A 19990-nucleotide genomic window follows, 5' to 3' on the forward strand; every position below is an offset into this window, starting at 1 on the left:
AGGATGGCTTGAGGGTGAGTAAATCGTGGGATCATTTTCATTTTTGGGTGAACTAACTCTTTAAGTACACTTTTAAAAAGTGCACTTTGTAATAATGTCATCTTAAAAGTTTTACTTTAAAGTACATTTTGAACCTTACAGAAGTGCACTTATTTTGATGTGTTGACATACTAAAGCACATGTAAAGTAAAAAAAAAAAAACTGTATTATCTATAATCTATATTTGTGGACACAACAGTGGAAAAATGACAGGATTAAATCCATGTTTATTAGCATTGGTGAGTCAGCAGGATACAGGACTGTAGAATGATACACTCATGGCTTAAAGTGGCGTAAAGTGACTCTGGTTTCCCAGGCCACCTCAGCAAGAAAACATCAAGTCACTACACACAGACACACTGCTCATGGATTGAAGCATGCCTCTTTCACATTCACACTAATTACAGATATAGATATGTTCAGAGAATTTGTATCTTTAGTGACGAAACCCAACAAAACTACACAATGTTCACGGCTACAAATGCAACAACGCTAGCAAATATCGTAACTGCGCTCAAATACAGTAGGAGGAAGTCTTTGTCCAGTCATTCTGGGGACTTTCGATTTAATTAATAGCTTGAGCGAGAGGTCATTAAAGATGCATTGGCAGCTTAAATAACTCAGTAATCAGTCTCTATACAGATCACATTAATTTCTCAGTACAGGGTACAAAAAGCAAACACACACACTTGCTTCAAAACTGGTGAAGCGTGGCAAGAACTCCCTCGAAAGCTTGGGTCACATGACACGTCCAATTAGAGAGAGATCAGGAGCAACAAACAAACCGAACAAAAAGCAAACAAGTTCTCATTCAGCACAACAGATGACTGGAGAATCAATATCTCTGCCATACCAACTTGAGTTCGGTCCTTATTATAGTTCATAACCGAAGATACACTAAACCTGTTCTGCTCTTGTTGCTATGGGATGGATGGTAAATTCTGATCAGACATGAAAAGACCGAGAAAGACCTCAGTTATAAGCCAGTGATCATGGCACATAGAATCATTTTAACTCTCATTTGTCGCACAGTGTACAAAAATAAAACTATAAATACAGTGTAAGAGGACTGAAGTCATATTATGCATATTCTGAGTCACTTTTGAATGTTGCACTGTATTAAAACTCACACAAGTGAGCGTTAATATCCACACTTTGCCATTGCCCAATATCTCCGATATGTCTATGAATAAGATTAATAAAGAATTAAAAATCTGTGTAGAGCTTATTGCATTACATGTTAAGAAATTCTCCTTCATGGAGTATAAACTGTATTTTACTAAATGACCGAGACAAATTATGTGTATATGACTCTCTTTGCACAGTGAAGTATTAGTCAAATGTTAATATCGGAAATGTCTTTATCAAAAACATCTGTGGATAGTAATATCGCATATACAGTAAAGCCAAGAGTCAGAAATAGCACACAGGTTCATTAACATACAACCTGAGCAAGAGTCCCGGGTTAAATACATCAGCCTCATTAATGTCGACATTAACTGCATATGGAACGAGTGCATATGGTTTTTGTTTCTTAATGAGATGGACAAAATACTCCTTTGACTATATTAGTCTGTTTTATTTTTACTTTTGAGTGTGTTCCTGATTTAAACATGCAGAAATGGTGCTGGTAGATCTTTGACAGAGCAGTCAAACAATTACCCAGCTAACAGGGAACGTTCTCACAACTTTGGCTAACGTTCTGGAAGGTTCTTTCAAAGTTATGAACAAACGTTCTTCCATTAGCGTTAACAATGTTTTTTTTCTGGTGTTTAATAATGTTCTCAAAAAGTTAGCACAAAAACATTATTTTCAGTTTTCAGTATTTATGTTTCAGTCGGATGTTCGTCAAATGTTTTTTAAATGTTATACTTGTTACTTTTGAATGTTCTGAAATGTTCCCATAATGTTTCCCACAATGTTCCCTTAACGTTGGCATAACCAACGTAAAAATAAATAAATAAATAAATAAAAACATTTTAAACATTCAGAGAGCATTCAAATATAACATTTTTATAACTTAATGGGAACATTAGCAAAACAGAACACATTTTTGCAGGGACTTCACCATTTAAAAAGAAATACTGTTTGTTTCCATCTGAGACATAATTATATTACATGCAGCTCAAATAGTGCTCAGTATATAGAGACTATAGAGACTATTTTCTCAGTTTGTGAGCTCATCTTTCAGGTATGAGACTTTAAAACTTTTTCACTCAAAATAGGACAATGGTTAAGAGTGGCTAGTCTAAAAACATTTACAGCAAGAACTTACTTTGGGTATGTTACTCCCTCAATTAGAAAAGGAAAACCTACTACCACTTATTTTGTCAAAGGTTGATTCAATCGTCTTATAGCATGAGTCATGAAGAGGACAGCCAAAACAACGCAAAGACTAACCTGTCAACAACTTCCACCAACATAACCAGCAGATTGCCTGTGGCTATGCATTTGTTGATGTAGTACAGTTTTTCTTGTCTGTTTTTTCAAAGGAAGCAAAAAGGAGTAATATAGAAGGGGCAACAGTGTCACAGATCAAGCTGATCACAGGCGCTCACATCCTCTGAGTGAAGTTTTCAGGGAAGACCCCCTTTTTCCCAAGATCTTTATGCTGAATCCAGTCAGACTCTTTGACTCCCATCAACCACCCTTCATCCTGTAAGCACACAAAGTCAGTTAGGTGATCTTAACTAACACCGCAGAGATCTCTTGGGTAAGAGCTATACAACTATACAAACCTGCTCATCTGGATTTTCGAAGTTCACTACCAGCACCACATCTCCTGCCTTCAACTCCAACTCATCGGAGTCATTGGCATTGTAGTCGTGCATTGCTTTCACCTACATTCACGCAAATACAAAAATCACTTCTTCTGCTTAAAATTCTAATTAACAGACCTTTGTTAGTTAAATGAAAACATGTTTTTTGCGCTCACTTTGAACAGGAAGGCTTCTGGCATCTCTACACTCTCTGTGGTCTCTGTGGTCACTGCTGCAGTCTGGAAGCAAAGACATATATTTATGCATTGTATGAATTATTAGCATTAAAACTAGAAAGGTGCTCCACTTAGTGCCTGGCATGCTGAAGAGACCCTAATGTACCATTTCATGTCTTTAGGTCAGGTGGTGGAGTCTGCAGCTACTCCTTTGGTCCACCAGAGGGAGCCCTCACCTGATTATCAGCATGCACTACTGTTCAAAAGATTGGGGTTGAAAAGATTTTTTTGTTTTAGCTACATTTTTGGCCATTTTTTATTTAGATAGGACAGTAGAAGGACAGACAGGAAATCATGGGAGACGAGAAAGGGGAATCGGACTGGGAAAGGACCTCAAGCTGAGCTTGTGTTGTCACCCAAAGTGTTGGAACACTTTCCACATGTCTGTCTCTAACAGAAAGATTTTTTAATGTTTTTGAAAGAAGGCCCACCAAGGCTGCATTTATTTGATCAAAAACACAGTAATATTGTGAAATATTATTACAATTTGAAATAACTGTTCTCTATTTAAATACACTTTAAATGGTAATTTATTCATGTACTTGTAAAGCTGAATTATCAGCAGCCATTACTCAAGTCTTGCTTCTTCAAAAATCATTCTAATATATACAACAACCGCATATTATAAAATGCGGTTGTTGCTAAAGAAACATTTCTTATTATAGTCAATGTTTAAAGGGGACCTATTATGCCCCTTTTCACAAGATGTAATATAAGTCTCTGGTGTCCCCAGAATGTGTTTGTGAAGTTTCAGCTCAAAATACCCCACAGATCATTTATTATAGCTTGTCAAATTTGCCCCTATTTGGGTGAGTGCAAAAATATGCCATTTTTTGAATGTCCCTTTAAATGTAAATGAGCTGCTGCTCCCTGCCCACTTTCCAGAAGAGGGCGGAGCTTTAACAGCTCATGCTTCAGTTGCTCAACAACAACAAAGCTGGAGAATCTCACGCAGCCAAAATGACGATTGTCAGTAACGGTGTTCAGCCTTAGTCGGACACTGATGGAGAGACTCAAGGCTGGAACACACCAAGCCGACGCCGACGAACTAGTGGCGACGAAAGCAGACTGCGGGGTTTGCTCACGTCGGCAGCATCTGGGTCCAAAGTTGCCCTGACACACCAAACCGACGCTCGACAGCCGACGGCCAAGTAGCACGTCCGTTCTGCGCCTGCGTAAGATGAAATGCCTTGCCGTACCAGCAGGTGGCAGTAGCTGAACAGAATCATCAGATGGCATGACGGACCAATGAGCTCCGACACCGATTCAACATGTCGAAAAAAATCCAATGAGGACCAACTTCAGCCGACGATGCGGAATATACTGAGAAAACTTAGTCGGCCGACGAACAAAAACTGCCAGACGGCCGACTGTCGGCTTGGTGTGTTCCTGCCTTCAGGAAGAAGGTACAACTTTTAGAATGCAACTGGATGTTTCTGAATGGTTAGAGGATAAATTTATGTAGTTCCTGTGGAATTGATTCAACTCATCGACTAGCATGTACCGTCATGTTAATCTTTTGTGCAAATCCAGCGTTGAATTGAACGTTTGTGAAACAGTCCGGCGTAAAATGACGCCATGGCAACAACACTCTACTACAACAACTCTTCATCTTCTCTAAAGCAGCCCAACATGGCCTCACCCCCATTGTTGCATGTTCTCGGGGGCAGGCTTTATGTACATTTTAGGGTTCGTGATGTCACCAACCCGGGAAGAAGCTTCTTGTAGTCTCTACCAGTAGTCCTTAAAAAGTGATTTCTTTAAAAGAAAATATCTCCCTTTGCTTTGAACCATGAGCGTCATAACTTTGCAGATGTTGTTTATGCTCAAATAGCAACATTATACACTAACTAAAGTTAAAAAAGTGAAATCATAATCAAGGACCCCTTTAAAACAGTCAAGCTGCTTAAAGGTCCCGTTCTTCGTGATCCCATGTTTCAAACTTTAGTTAGTGTGTAATGTTGTTGTTAGAGTATAAATAAAATCTGTAAAATTTTAAAGCTCAAAGTTCAATGCCAAGCGAGATATTTTATTTAACAGAAGTCGCCTACATCGAACGGCCAGTTTGGACTACATCCCTCTACTTCCTTCTTTAATGACGTCACTAAAACAGTTTTTTGACTAACCTCCGCCCACAGGAATACACAAGAGTTGCGTTTGTAGAGTGTGTTTGTCGCCATGTCGTCGAAACGCTGTTATTTTCATCCTGCAGTCCAATCACCGGGTCTGATTCCGGCTCAAATTGATAGGGTAAAATTAAAGACATGTTTACAATAACACTGAGCGCGTGCGTCTCCACGTTATGGTAAGAGGCGTGACCTTTCCGGGCAAGGTTCGCTAAGCTGCTGTCGAATCACAACACAGGAACCGCTGGCACAATCAGAACTCGTTACGTATTTCTGAAGGAGGGACTTCATAGAACAAGGAAGTCATCAGCCCGTTTTTATGACATTGGAAACAGCGGTATACAGATAAGTAAATTATGTGAAAAATACTGTGTTTTTTTACACGCGAAACATGAACACATGTTATATTGCACACTATAAACACAATCAAAGCTTCAAAAAACCACGGAAAACGGGACCTTTAATATTTTGGTGGAAACCATTATTTTTTTTCAGGATTATTTAATGGATAGAAAGTACAAAAGAACAGCAGTTATTTGAAACAGAAATATTTTGTAACATTATAAATGCCTTTACTGTCATTTTGATCAATGTAATGTATCACTGCTGAATAAAAGTATACAATTTTGTTTATAAAAAAACTGATCGCAAACCTTTGAACAGTAGTGTATGTTGCCGCAAATTTTGGGTCACCTATAGTATTCCTGTTTGTCCTTTAGTCTCTTGCTTTGGGTTTGATTATCAGATTTTTTTTTTACTATTTTACTATTACTATTAAGTGTGCTTCACTTACCTCACTTACGGTTTCAGCTACTGCCTCTTCTGTAACAACTGCCTTTTCCGTGGCCTGCAAAAAGGAAAGACCGGGAGATAAAGAAGAAGAGGGCCAATATAGTTTGAGGAATAAAAGGTAGAAATACCAAGAGAGAGCCAAGAATTGAAAGAGAGAACAAAAAGATGCAAATTACACAGCTATCCTCGTAACATATTAAGCCTAGTTATAGCAGTTACTACTACTACTACAACTACTACTACTACTAATGCTACTAGCGCTGCTACCAGCATTCTCCCAATTGCCATGCTAAGCATCTTCTTGCTCCCATCCAGTGATGCCTACAGCAACAGGACCTCAGTATAGCGCAGCTCAGCTCCTGTCAGCTAGCTCTATGAGATTTGTACCTGAGCCCCATCATCGTCCCACCCCTGGGCCTGCGGGGTAGAATCATTGTCATTCCCCTGCACAAGCTGAGAGCCCTCATCATCATCATCCCAGGTGGGGATTGCGGCCGGAGCATGCACAGGTTGGCTACCATCATCATCATCCCAGGTAGCCTGGGTACCATCATCGCCCCAGCCAGAGTGCACAGGCTGGGTACCATCATCGTCCCATGTCTGTGGCACCTCAGCTTCCTTCTCTGTTTGCTACATGTGGCGGGGGGGTGGGCAAATAGGGCAGTGAGGGGAATGGTGGGAAGGGGGCATGTGGGAGCCGGGAAAAGCATGACCAGAGTGGAGAAAGAATGAGGAGCCAGAGAGAGTGTAAAACACAGCATTTCTTCAGCCGAACACACAATGATGTGGGACGTGCAACATTAATATCATGGACAGTTACTGGTGCTAAAGCAGGACAGACAAACATTTAAAAAATTTTATGCAGGAAAGCTTTGCAGTGAAAGGAAATTTAATGGAATAGCCGTTTTGCAACTGTTTGACAAAGGCAGATTAATTTCCCTTACCATTAAATATACTGAATGACACAGCTTTCAGAATTAGCTAAATAATTGGAAATTGCTTAATAATCTGTCTGAATTAAAAGGAAAGCTTATATATGCTGGTATACACTACAACTTTGAGAAACAATCAAAAGCACACTCACCTCCCATGGATCCCAATTCTGTCAAAATGCACACACACACACACAGATAAAGCAAAATTAATTAAAGATTTGTCCATTTGACTAAGAGGCATTTACACTGACGTTTCATTGCAGACATATACTTACATACATACAAATACATTATAATGCATAAAATAAACATATTTTAAGCCAGGATTATAGTACTCAAATCTGGACAAGACCATATTTTTAGGAGCGTTTGGACTTGAATAAGCTGTTCTTGACTATGATCTTTGAGTCTGAGTCCGGTCTTTTCTGTAGTCGAGTACTACAATACTGCTATAAGTTACATCTACTAGCTCAAGTTCTTTTAATTCTGACAGACCTGTGCGGCTGGGGTGGTGGCGGCCTGAAGTGAGTCCAGATCCATATCCAGCAGATTAGCAGTGGCTGGAGCTTCATACTGCAGTGGTGTAAAGTATTTGAGTAAATGTAATTCGTTACTATAATTAAGTATCTTTTTGGATTCTTTATATATATCTTTATTCTTTACTTACTTGACTGATATTAGCAACTTTTATTCTCTACTTGACTACATTTTTGAATAAGTATATACTCTTTACTCCAATATATTTGTAATGAGTAACGCAGTTACTTGTTACATTTTGCATAGCACTACGTAGCACCGGACATGACGTGCAGAAAAAAAAAAAAAAAAGTAAGCTAAATCGTGCGCACGTTTTAGTAAATCGAGGGAACGAATACATTTTTCTTGCATGTCATGTGCGGGGCTCCATATGGCACCTAACTTTTTCTGCAGCAGTTTATTTCTGCTACAAAAGAAGCAATATCGCCATCTATAGGGCATTGAAGGTACTGTGCGTTTTGCCCTTGTTCACCCAATTTTATCAACATGGCTACTTTATGCGAATGGGAGTGCATTAGCAGGTAGCTGTGAATCACAGGTGCTTCATATATGAGATGAGGACATGGATACAGTCGAAACCAGTCCATGTAAGTAGGCCTATTTAATTTTAATCAAATTTTAATTAAAGGATATTGGTTTACTTGTGCTCTTTTTGAGCACTTGAGCTTAACTGAGACTTAAGTGTTTGTAGACGTTTAAATGGTTAGTTCACCCAAAAATGAAAATTCTGTCATTAATTACTCACCCTCATGTCATTCCACACCCGTAAGACCTTCATTCATCTTCGGAACTCAAATTAAGATAATTTTGATGAAATCCTTGGGGTATGACTTGTCCATAGACAGCAATTTAACCACCACTTTCAAGCTCCAGAAAGGTACTAAAGACATTGTTAAAATAGTCCATGTGACTACAGTGGTTCAACCTTAACTTTATGAAGCGACGAGAATATTTTTTGTGCGCAAAAACAAAACAAAAATAACGACTTTATTGAACAATCTCTTCTCTTCCCTGTCATTGTCCTTACGCAGGTGACGCAGTAAGCACAGTGAATATTTCCGTGTTTATGTCCAAATGCCGGCTCAGTATTGGCCAAAGCCGATCATGTGAGCAGCCTGATGCATGCGTGTGATGCTGACGCAGGAGCGGCCAACAATGAGTCGCCGTTCTGACGTAGAACATGGAGGAGCTGGATGTAAATAACGTATGAGAATGACACAGAAGAGAAGATATTGTTGAATAAAGTCATTATTTTTGTTTTGTTTTTGCGCACAAAAAGTATTCTCGTCACTTCATAACATTAAGGTTGAACCACTGTAGTCACATGGACTATTTTAACGATGTCTTTAGTACCTTTCTGGACCTCGAAAGCGTCGATTGCTGTCTATGGACGAGTCATATACCTCTCAGATTTCATCTAAAATATCTTAATTTGTGTTCTGAAGATGAATGAAGGTCTTATTAGTTTGGACGACATGAGGGTGAGTAATTAATGACAGAAAATTTAATTTTTGGATGAACTAACCCTTTAAGAGGCTGTTGTGTCAACCTTGATTTATTGCTATATTGAGGTGTTCAGTTTTATTTTGATTTTAGAAAATAATGTGATTGCTTTCCTCACAAATCACAAAACTGGCATGCCTCTTAGGTGCTGAGGACTAATGCATCTTTGCATTGTAAAATAACTTTCATTTTATCAACCATGGTGGATGAACACTTCCAATTTTCCCTAAAGTCTTCAAAGTGGAGCCAATCATCAAGCAGGTTATGAGCTGGAAACTTTTAAATAAACACCTGATAAGTGTCCTGCTGTTGCCCATTTTCTTTATACCATCAAATTCTTTGAATTTCAGTTTAGCAATTCCTGTAATTTCACCTCAAATTCAACATCCTGCCATTCAAATTCCAACTCATGAATTAACAGGGAATGTTCACATGATATCATCGTATGTAGATTACAAAAGAAGAAATTAATGCTGACCTGTGTTGGCGAAGTGACACTGATGTTTGGAGTGGCAGCCTCACCAAATAGATTGATGATGCTCTCCTGTTTCATATCCTTTGATGGAGTAACTTTAGGAGGTGGAGGGACAGCTGGCTTTAGCTGGAAATGCACATAAATAAGAAACATGTTTCTGCACTGCAGACCAGTGTCACTGATGCTAATGAGAATCACTGCAGTATTGTTTACAGGTGTCAGAAGAATTATTGTACACTGCAAATACAAAGCCATGATGATTTCTAAAATGCATAAATTACCTTAGACGGAGATTTGGGAATGGCTGGCGGTCCTCCTGGGCTCAAAGTGTGATTGGCATCTTGTGTTCTTTCACTGGAGCATAAAGTACAGATAATGATCTAAATACAGTATCATGGATATGATGAGCCCCTCTGAGTCATGCTTTCATTAGGCTCAATCCAAGGACAAGTGCTTCACACTACAAGCCCTAGTCATAGATGACCAGTGTGACTAAAAGTCTATCTGGGATACTTCCACGCCAGAACTGACACTGTAACTACACTGGAGGATAGTATCAGTTGTAACAGTTATTCATGCAGACTGAGACGCAGTTGCTTCCTGTGCAAAATCATTCTGCTCATGCAGTGAATTTAAATGCACTGTGAAGGCATCATCTAAAACACATAGTTGCAGAATGCAAAACTGCTGCTGGAAATGGCTACACTTGAGGGCACGCGAAAAGCTTCAGTAAGACGGAATGCAGAGACGCACGCATACACACAAACCCTCAAACACACAGCACTACAGGGCTACCGCTGTTACCTCTTCTGGGCTGTTGATGTCCTCACCCCTTGGCTACCTGTTTTTCTGTGAGAGTGGTGTTGGGGTTTGTTCATTTATTTAATTTCATGTACACTGTATAGAGTGTAATTATACCAATACTAATTATTGCCACTGTTTTGATGCAAAATGGATAAAAACGTATCATCAAGGTTAGAAAAAAATGAAACTTTATGTATGTCACATTATATACATTTGACTGACCTGGACATATCTTGATTTTCTAATTTCACCAGTGTATCATTCAGATTCTGATTAATCTGTAAGAAAAAAATATGAAATAGAAAATAAACATCTTTTTTGTGTTGTGGTTTCCACAAAAATATTAATTTTCAACATTGATAATGATAAGATATTGATAATAATAAGAAATGTTTCTTGAACAGTAAATCAGCATATTAGAATGATTTCTGGAGGATTATGTGACACTGAATACTGGAGTAATGATGCTGAAAATTCAGTTTCATCATCACAGGAATAAATTACATTTTATATATCAAATATATTAAAATAGAATATAAGTTATATGCAAAGCACTGGATTCCTTACTTTTCCCATTTCTCGGTGAAACTTCTCCTCCAGACCAGCCACACTCTGGAATGTATTCACGTAAAAGCCAACACGACTGGAAGAGAGCAGACACAATTTCAGGCCCCATACGATGACAATAAATCTCAGTCTAAGATGGTATGCCCGCCCATGGACCATTTACGACCAATCTGGTGCGTATTGCACACATAAATGTCAAGAGCCAATCAGATTGTCAGGTTTCTACATAATTTCCATGAAACAGGGCGTACAGGTACTGTATATGCCTAAGAGCCAAAGAGGTTCATAGCAGGTTCACAACATTCCAAACAATTTTCTGCCAATTTGTGTCACGTGATGAAGTGTAACTAATAGAAGATCTGGTGGTTGAATTAAAAGAATGCACATTTTTTGCAGTAAAGTGGAGTAGATTGCAATTTTTGCTTTTTAGAGTTTAATTCTTTTTTAATGGATTTATTATTTTATGTTTTTTTATAAGAAATACACCATGGAGTGTGTATTTTATCATATCACGACCGTTGAAGTGTCTGTAGAAATTTTGTCTGCTTATTTCATGCATTCTGACTTATTTACACTGTTAAAGAGTTGGATTCTCATGCTAAAATACTCTTCTGATTGCTCACAAACTTCAGTTTTTTTTCAAGCATGACCCTTTATTATGTAATAAAGGGCAGAATTCCTTGTACGGGCACTTCTCCTAGAAGAGCACGTGCGCACACATTGACCAGAGCGAGAGAGCAAGAGCACACCCATCATCACACTTTGTTCGGCTTTACGCAAGTCATCAGCAGCCCTGCACAGGACTTGTTCGAGAAAGATTTGTCACTTTGTTTTTTTTAGACTACAAAACAACAATGTCATCAAAGAAGTGTGTTTTTGGTTGTGAGGGAAAGATAACCTTGCTTCCCAAAGAACCCAGCGTTAAGTGGAGCTGACAGATTTGTGCTCACACATTACATTGATGCACTCAATATTTGTCATTAAAATAACCATAGAAATCGCCTTAAATTAACTATCAAAATAAGGATAAAGTCGTGTCTGATAGTTACAATCAATTTTTTATTGGTTAAAATTAATGGAGAATATCTCTTGTTTTTCCATGGCTGCTCGAGCCCTAAGGATCGCCGCTTACGGTTTTATAAACAAGGCCCAGTTCGACGCTGGATTTACAGATCGTTTGAAACTGAAAGATGGAGCGGTCAAAGTGTAATGATCCCAGTCATGAGTTGGAACCGCAGATGGATAGTAAAACTGCATCAAATGTCTGTTTTGTTGGTAATAGGCGCCTAAGTGCATATAATGTAAACAACACAAACGTAGTGAATTCATAAATTCATTATTCATCATTCACTATACGCTATATTCATTATAGTGATTCAAAAGTTATCCAGGGATAATTCGATGGTATATTGTGTGTGTTTAAATACATTTGTTTAGCTGACCATTGATAGCTTGCAGACGATCGCTACACAAAAGCTGCGTGTGCTCGTCACTCTTTAGCTCCGCTCACACGGCACGCCTCCAGGAGCTCGCCTGTTTTTCGGAAAGACTCGGTATAGTGTATCTATCTTTTATAAATCTGATAAAACTAAAGACTGTTTGGAGGTACGAAGGATGCACTACTACTCTATAGGTACTCAAGATTAACATGAGATTGGCAGAAACTGTGTGTGTTATGTGTCCTTTAAAGTCATTGCTTAAGCTGCAATGTGGAGCAGAAATGCCAGTAGTCAAACGTTTGTGACAGAAAACACAGAGAAGATCTGTGAGAGTAAAACAGTAATAAATCCACACCTGTTCCACAGAGATGGCAGTTCCTCCTGCAAATCTATATTAATCTCTTCAAACACCTTCTGTGCCCTCTCCAGCTCTTCCTCTGCCTATAAACACATAAAATTATGTGGAGGTCAATAATCTTATTAACCCACAAGGCTTTAGCTGTCGAAATAGATTTACCTGAGCACAGCTAATCAAACATGATGAATTGCTTCACGTACCCTGTTTGATTTGTCATTTATTTGGCCCAAAAGTGTATGGAATTTCATTTCATTTTACCTTTATCTAACCAGACGAGAACAAGATTCTTATCTGGCAAGACGATATTGAGAGACAGAGAATCAAAATACTGGCTAGCTTTAGTTATAGTGTGTCACCTGACTCCTGGAGAGGCTGGTTTGAGCCACGTTATGGGCGGACAGGATCCCCTGAGCCCAACCTGGGGCGGCCCTCTCCAGCAAGGAAGCTGGCTATATACAGAAGAAGTGAGAAAAATCAAACATAAATGAAAAATACATCTCACTACATATGCACTTACTGTAGAAACATTAAAATGGAACATGACTAGAAGAAACCAAATTACATTAGAAAATTAATAGATCTTGGATCATCTTTTTTAACATTTGTAATATCCAAATGTGACCAGCCAAACAATAATAAAGGCTTTTTATCTTTTGTACCAGAATAAGTGCCTTGGATTTTTTCTCTAATTTTTTTGCCATTAAAACATACTAAGGAAAACTGTACCTTGGTAATCTTAATCCCCTCCTTTTTCTTGCCTTTGTTTACCGCAGCAAAGTTGTGCCGTGCACTGTCAAAGTCAACCAGCTTCCTGTCACGCTTCGCAATACGGGCCTAAAAAGAAAATGTTTACAGATATTAAACAGAAATTCACAGCATGATATGCTAAACCACAACATCATCATGGGATCTTAGTACTTTGATGTCCGGAAACTGGCCCAGGTAAGTGTCCATGGATATAAGTGCGTGATCCACAAGTTTCTGATGGAAGTCCGTCCAAAGGAGGTCTGAATCCTGTTATACACATACAACAACAGACATAAAAGATCAAGACGGTACAAAACCATCTTAAATACATTGTGTTGAACACCCACACACATTCACACAGACAATTACTGCATCTATAGGGACAACTACAGAGCAGCTGGATCCTTAGTGTTATAAAACTATTTAGGCTACTTATAGTATCACTACTTGTGTGGTTTCTGCTGAAAAACTATATTGCATTTACATGTTTATAAACTAGCTATGAGAATATACAATAGAGATGTAGTTGGGTCTAAACCTAAAATATGGTGAAATCCCCTTGAATTACCTCCCATCTGTTTCCTCACTCCTAACATTCCTTTCAAAGAAAGCAGAAATCAGGTAAAAAATGGTGGACATGCAAGACAGGTAGAATGGACTACACAAATGTTTGGGGTCAGTATCTTTTTTTTAAGAGAACTTATACTTTTTATTCAGAAAGGATGCATTAAATTGATCCAAACAGTTTAAATTACCGAACCATTCTGGAGGATCATGTGCACCTAATGGTTCAAACATTGTACCCTGAAGGGAGTGCTGTGTATCAGGATGATAATGCACCAATACTCACAGCAAGACTTGTGACAGAATGGTTTGATGAAGATGAAAGTGAAGCAGAACATCTCCCATGGTCTGCACAGTCACCAGATCTAAATATTACTGAACCACCTTGGGGTATTTTGGAGTCAGAAAACGTTTTCCTCAACCAGCATCACACAGTGACCCAGCCACTGTTCTGGAAGAAGAATGGCTCAAAATCCCTCTGGCCACTGTGAAGGACTTGTATCTGTCATTCTCAAGACGAACTGATGCTGTATTGGCCACAAAAGGAGGCCCTACACCATGCTAATAAATTACTGTGGTCTAAAACCAGGTGTTTCAGTTTCATTGTCCAACCCCTGTATGTTCAAATAAAAGAATAAGTACAACTGTTTTTAACATTGAAATTAGAATGATTTCTGAAGAATCATGTGACACTGTAGACTGGAGTAATGATCCTGAAAATTCAGCTTTGCCAACACAGGAATAAATTTCATTTTACAATATATTCATATAGAAAATAGTTATTTTACATTGTAATAATAATAATAATAATAATAATTCACAAAATTACTATTTTTACTGTATTTTGGATCAAATAAATGCATTGTTGACTTAAAAAACATAAAAAAATCTTAAGTAATGAAATTTACTGAGAAAAGATGTATTGAAAGCATGGTGAAATGACAGATGGGTGTGAATTAAAACAATGAAATGGAAAGAAGAAAAGCTGTAGTTGATATAGGGCTGTCAAACGATTAATCACGATTAATCGCATACAAAATAAAAGTTTGAGTTTGCCTAATATATGTGGCTGTACTGTGTGTAATTATTATGTATATATAAATACAAACACATCCATGTATATATTTGAGAAATATTTACAAGTATATGTATTTATTTATATTTTTATATAATTTATAGTATATATAAATACATTTTTTGAACATAAATTACATATTTCTCTTAAATATATACATTAATTTGTGTGTATTTATATATACATATTAATTACACACATTACTCACACATATATTATACAAACTCAAACTTTTATTTTGTATGCGATTAATCGTTTGACAGCCCTAAGTGGATACTATGTACCATATCTGCCCTCAATGAAAGTGTTAAAGGAATTTTATGTCATTCTCCCTCATTAGGTTTACTCTTTGCATTAAAGATCTCATGAAATGGCTTGGCAAGTGCAATTTTCTGAAAAATAAAGTTGAGGCAGGACATCCATTTTTAAATTCCATCTTTATACCTTGCTTACAGCGCACTTCCTGACATGAAATCTTATTTAAACTGTATTAAAGGTCCCGTTCTTCGTGATCCCATGTTTCAAACTTTAGTTAGTGTGTAATGTTGTTGTTAGAGTATAAATAAAATCTGTAAAATTTTAAAGCTCAAAGTTCAACATCCCTCTACTTCCTTCTTTAATGACGTCACTAAAACAGTTTTTTGACTAACCTCCGCCCACAGGAATACACAAGAGTTGCGTTTGTAGAGTGTGTTTGTCGCCATGTCGTCGAAACGCTGTTATTTTCATCCCGCAGTCCAATCACCGGGTCTGATTCCGGCTCAAATTGATAGGGTAAAATTAAAGACATGTTTACGATAACACTGAGCGCGTGCATCTCCACGTTATGGTAAGAGGCGTGACCTTTCCGGGCAAGGTTCGCTAAGCTGCTGTCGAATCACAACACAGGAACCGCTGGCACAATCAGAACTCGTTACGTATTTCTGAAGGAGGGACTTCATAGAACAAGGAAGTCATCAGCCCGTTTTTATGACAGTGGAAACAGCGGTATACAGATAAGTAAATTATGTGAAAAATACTGTGTTTTTTTACACGCGAAACATGAACACATGTTATATTGCACACTATAAACACAATCAAAGCTTCAAAAAACCACGAAAAACGGGACCTTTAATGAGTAACAAGGGCTCTCCATTTACTCCTGAATTACTATAAAATTGTAAAACATATTTTACAGAAAAGGACTTAAAAGAATAAAACAATAACCTCACAGATGGAGTCCACGTCCTTTCTGCCATACCAATCATTCTCATACATGTCATCCAGGCACTCGTACAGACGTCTAGAAGATTCATGCATGGCTGGGGAAAACATGAGAAAGAGATCAGCAAGGGTAGGAAAACAACCTATTCAATTCATGTATGTAATTTTATCAATTGGTAATCTCACCTTTCACAGCAGCCAAATAGGCCCGAAGGTCTTTCTGCAGTTTGGTGCCTTCAACCTATGTGAGCACATGACACAAAACTAGACCAAAGGCATAATACCAAAGAATCCCTAAGCTGCTTTAAATTGAAATTTAAAAAAATAAAAAAAAAGAGCACAGTTAGAAAAACACTCACCAGCTGTTTGTTAAAATTGATCACACCCTCTTCAAATGCCAAATCTTTAGTCTCATCTGCCTTGCCAAGCTTTTGAAGAACCTGAGAGAAGATGATTGTATTATTCACCATTTTCATATATTGCAAAAAACAATTGCTTGCTACATCTCAATTCTTGGTAGTTGTGTGCTTGTTTTTAAAATATAAAATTAACAAGAAACTGTTGTTTTCCAGTGTGTAATGACAAAATACAACCCCTATACAGACAGGGCATCTTTTTATTGATCTTTTTATTAACTACAGGTTAAACCAAGATATCTGCATTGTCCTGTAAACGTGTCTACAGAAGACTATTGCTCTTATTTAAACAACAGCAACAGACATTCAAAGTGTTATGACGACGTCCTTGAGTGACACTTAAATTGCCACTAATATGCTATTTTAAAGGCTCCTAATTTTGTTTCAGAGGTCTCCTATAATAGGTATACATGCATCCAAGGTCAAAAACACTTTAATTTTCTCATAATATACATTGCAGCATCAGCCCTTTTCTCACAGTGTCTGAAATGGTTCGATAAAGGATTCAGTCTCTTTAAACCTCTCCCTTCCGAGAGCCTACTCTGCTCTGATTGGTCAGATTGGTCTGTTGTGATTGGTCTACCGCTTACAGTGCGTGTCGGAAACAAAAAGCCTATAACCATATCTGAATTTCAGCACCGGAGGCTTCCTCTGCACTTATATACTTATATACTTATGATACAAACCGCAACAATGGTGACGCTTTTACCGTATCAGTTCGAGCTTGAGCCCTGAGTGCATGCAAAATGGATTTGCTTTCACAGTTCAGAAAACAGCATCTTCTCGACATGTTGACAACACGAACCAAACTCTTCTAGGCCTCAGCTACAACTACAGTGTTTGAGGGCGGGTCAAAGTAGATATTGTTCGCAGGTAGCCAATAAAGTCCATAGGCTGGCGCTATGCAAATTTGCTACAAATCTACATTGGGTTCATGCAGGAAGTAAGACTGGAATTACTGAAGACTCGTTTCAATACGTTTCAGAATCGATTCTTTCTATAAATATTTGAAACTTTGCAGACCTTTAACAGTCACAAACATCTACTTCATTTAATAAATGTTGTCTAGATATTATAGACACATTGTCAGTGTCATATCTATTGCTCAAAAATCATGGTTGACTGGAATATATGAGTAAAAATGTACACAAATCTCTCATTTCTTTGTCTCTAAGAAGAAAGCCTTATTCGGTAACAGCTGGTGAGAAGAACCCAAACACCATTCAATAGGAAATAACTAATCAATAGCCAAAAAAAGCCAAATGGCCTCTTAACCCATTTAATCCCACTGTTAACATTTATAACCAAAATTTACTTTCGAGTTGAATAGTCATAAAAAAAAACTGTTGGGGGTGTTTTACACAGAGCTGTCAAATGTCAGGCGGCAGCAATCAAAGTGATGAAGGATGATGGACAGCAGTGCGTGATGCAGCTGCTCATTTACAGTGGTGATAAAAAGTCTGACTCATTTCTGCGAATCGGTTCCTTCGAACAGTTCGTTCGAAGAACCAGTTAAAAACGTATTTGCGTCATCACATGGCCCCTGTCATCCGAGCGTAAAACTAAACACTCTAAAACATTTCAATGTAGGCACATATTGCTGTTTATTACGTTTTCCATATAAAGTTGTATTAATAAAGGCTTTATTGTAATTCATCCGTTCAGATTGTAGTAGTAGCCCTGATTCAACTAATTGAAACTTAAAGTCATATACAAACCAAAATACCAAAATTCACTTATATCACACAGTTCTCGGCTCCTTACAAATCTGACACATTTTTGAAGGTGACGGTGCTCAGTGAGCTGATGACTCGAGATCCGATTCGTGAACGAATCTTTCGGACTTCTTTTGAGAACCAACTCACTGAAAAAAGATTCTATCCAAAAGAACGATTCGTTTACGAATTGGACATCGGCGCCACGCTCATCTATTGGACGAGTGCAGCTTTGTTAATGCAACGGTTCAGAGGCAATAAATGGGTTGATTTAAGCTTAAAACACACAGAGAGAGCTGATCTTTGTGGTACTCAAGCGAATGCACAAATCCAGTTACAGAGGCGCAGCTTTCTAGTTGTTTCCATAGCAGCTCGATTGCAATGACATAAACAGCGAGCTTGCGCCTTCAAAATTGTAAAATGCATATGTGTATTAAAATATTTATAAATATATAGCAGGCAAATGCATGTACTTTAGAAGGCTATTTGCTAGTCATGGATGAGCCTCGGCTCTAACACATTGCCGTTTGATACATCACGTTAGAGGACGATACACTGACGGCCTTAGATGTTACATGGTGCTAAAAGGTAGATAACACTGATATTTTCTGTATTTAAATATGTATCTCATGATTAAACTTTCTTACCTTTTCCTGAGCCCTGGTAATTTTTTTCTGTACATTGCTTGCTATTTTTCCTGCGGAGACCCCTTTCCCCATCGGTAATTCAGCCATTTTTATCCGGATTGTGTTGTTTGCAAGTAACGCGTCAAATGAGCATTTGTTACAATATCTGATTCAACAGAGTGTTATTTCCTTCAATGCAGGTGCATTAAATTCTAGGCCTTATAATAACACTCGCCCCTGGCATAGAATGAACCTGCACAAGCGCACACGACACATACAGATGGTCATTGACCAATGACAATAGCGCAGTCTTAAAGGGACAGTAAACTATTTTTTAATGTCACACCAACGAGGCCTTAACACATAATTGCATTGTATTTTTCCTGCTTGCTGGATGATTTTACAACTAAATATACAACCGAAATATTTACACTTGAGACCAGGTCTTTATCACATGTTTCTTTCTGAAGGAAGCTGTATTAACCACCTGAATTACTGAAAATAGATTCAAAGCTACTACTTCAAGCTATGCTATAAACAATCATAAAAACTGGACTCAATGATTTGCTTCAGTAGTATATTTAAATCAGTTACATGTGCTTTAAATACATTAAAAAGGAAGAAAAAAAGGAAAATAAATGTTTGTGGGTTGTGCATGGGTCAGCCTCATTTGCGGATTGGCATGAGCAGAACTCCATAAACTCCAGAGCTTCTCCACAAAATCTCCATCACATTTCAGCAGATGGTTCTGATTTATTTGTGGTACATAGCCAGCCTCTTGGTGGTTCATGGATCAAACATTTATTGGAGCACCAGAATTAGGCAGTCCATGGAATTGGATAGTTTGTGGTGAGACCTCAAAGCACAGACTCCAAGAAAGCTGCAAGTGATGTAATTACTATTTCAAAACCAATAGTGATCGGTTGCAAGCACAACAATGGCAACAAAAGACAAAAAATCCAGTTCACGTAGTCAACAATATGTGATTGTTGAGGTTACTTTCTGTTTATTGAAAGTCATTACATCAAATATTTAACATTTTTAATGTAGCTTCAGAAAAAAAAAATGTTGCTG

The 19990-nt window shown here is 37.9% G+C and overlaps 1 protein-coding gene across 2 annotated transcripts; it reads right to left on the minus strand.

The window, feature by feature from the left end:
• Nucleotides 1-249: 249 nt before the first annotated feature.
• Nucleotides 250-19209, minus strand: LOC125270023 (myc box-dependent-interacting protein 1). 2 transcript variants are annotated; one of them, XM_048193195.1, is made up of 19 exons: nt 18938-19209; nt 16519-16599; nt 16346-16400; nt 16163-16257; nt 13489-13584; nt 13297-13404; nt 12927-13019; nt 12568-12653; nt 10774-10849; nt 10429-10484; nt 9684-9756; nt 9406-9528; nt 7383-7460; nt 7037-7054; nt 6340-6582; nt 5954-6007; nt 2975-3037; nt 2778-2879; nt 250-2695 (listed from the first exon to the last, which is right to left on the minus strand). In XM_048193195.1, exons 1-19 carry the CDS (start codon nt 19022-19024, stop codon nt 2594-2596), a joined length of 1689 nt encoding a protein of 562 aa, XP_048049152.1. In that variant the 5' UTR covers nt 19025-19209; the 3' UTR covers nt 250-2593. The 2 variants fall into 2 exon arrangements, with proteins under 2 accessions (XP_048049152.1, XP_048049153.1); XM_048193196.1 differs by lacking the exon at nt 6340-6582.
• Between the last annotated feature and the right edge of the window lie 781 nt (nt 19210-19990).

The sequence above is a fragment of the Megalobrama amblycephala genome, linkage group LG6 (genome assembly GCF_018812025.1).
Source record: "Megalobrama amblycephala isolate DHTTF-2021 linkage group LG6, ASM1881202v1, whole genome shotgun sequence".
In the NCBI taxonomy this organism is placed as follows: domain Eukaryota; kingdom Metazoa; phylum Chordata; class Actinopteri; order Cypriniformes; family Xenocyprididae; genus Megalobrama; species Megalobrama amblycephala.

Excerpts from the sequence above, each read along its gene's own strand:
- LOC125270023 (XM_048193195.1), bottom strand. The coding sequence starts at position 19,024 with ATGGCTGAATTACCGATGGGGAAAGGGGTCTCCGCAGGAAAAATAGCA. Across the intron at positions 13,405-13,488 it reads GCCAGTTTCCGGACATCAAA|GCCCGTATTGCGAAGCGTGA; the intron begins GTACTAAGATCC and ends TTTTCTTTTTAG. Across the intron at positions 7,461-9,405 it reads GTGTCACTTCGCCAACACAG|TATGAAGCTCCAGCCACTGC; the intron begins GTCAGCATTAAT and ends ACACCACTGCAG.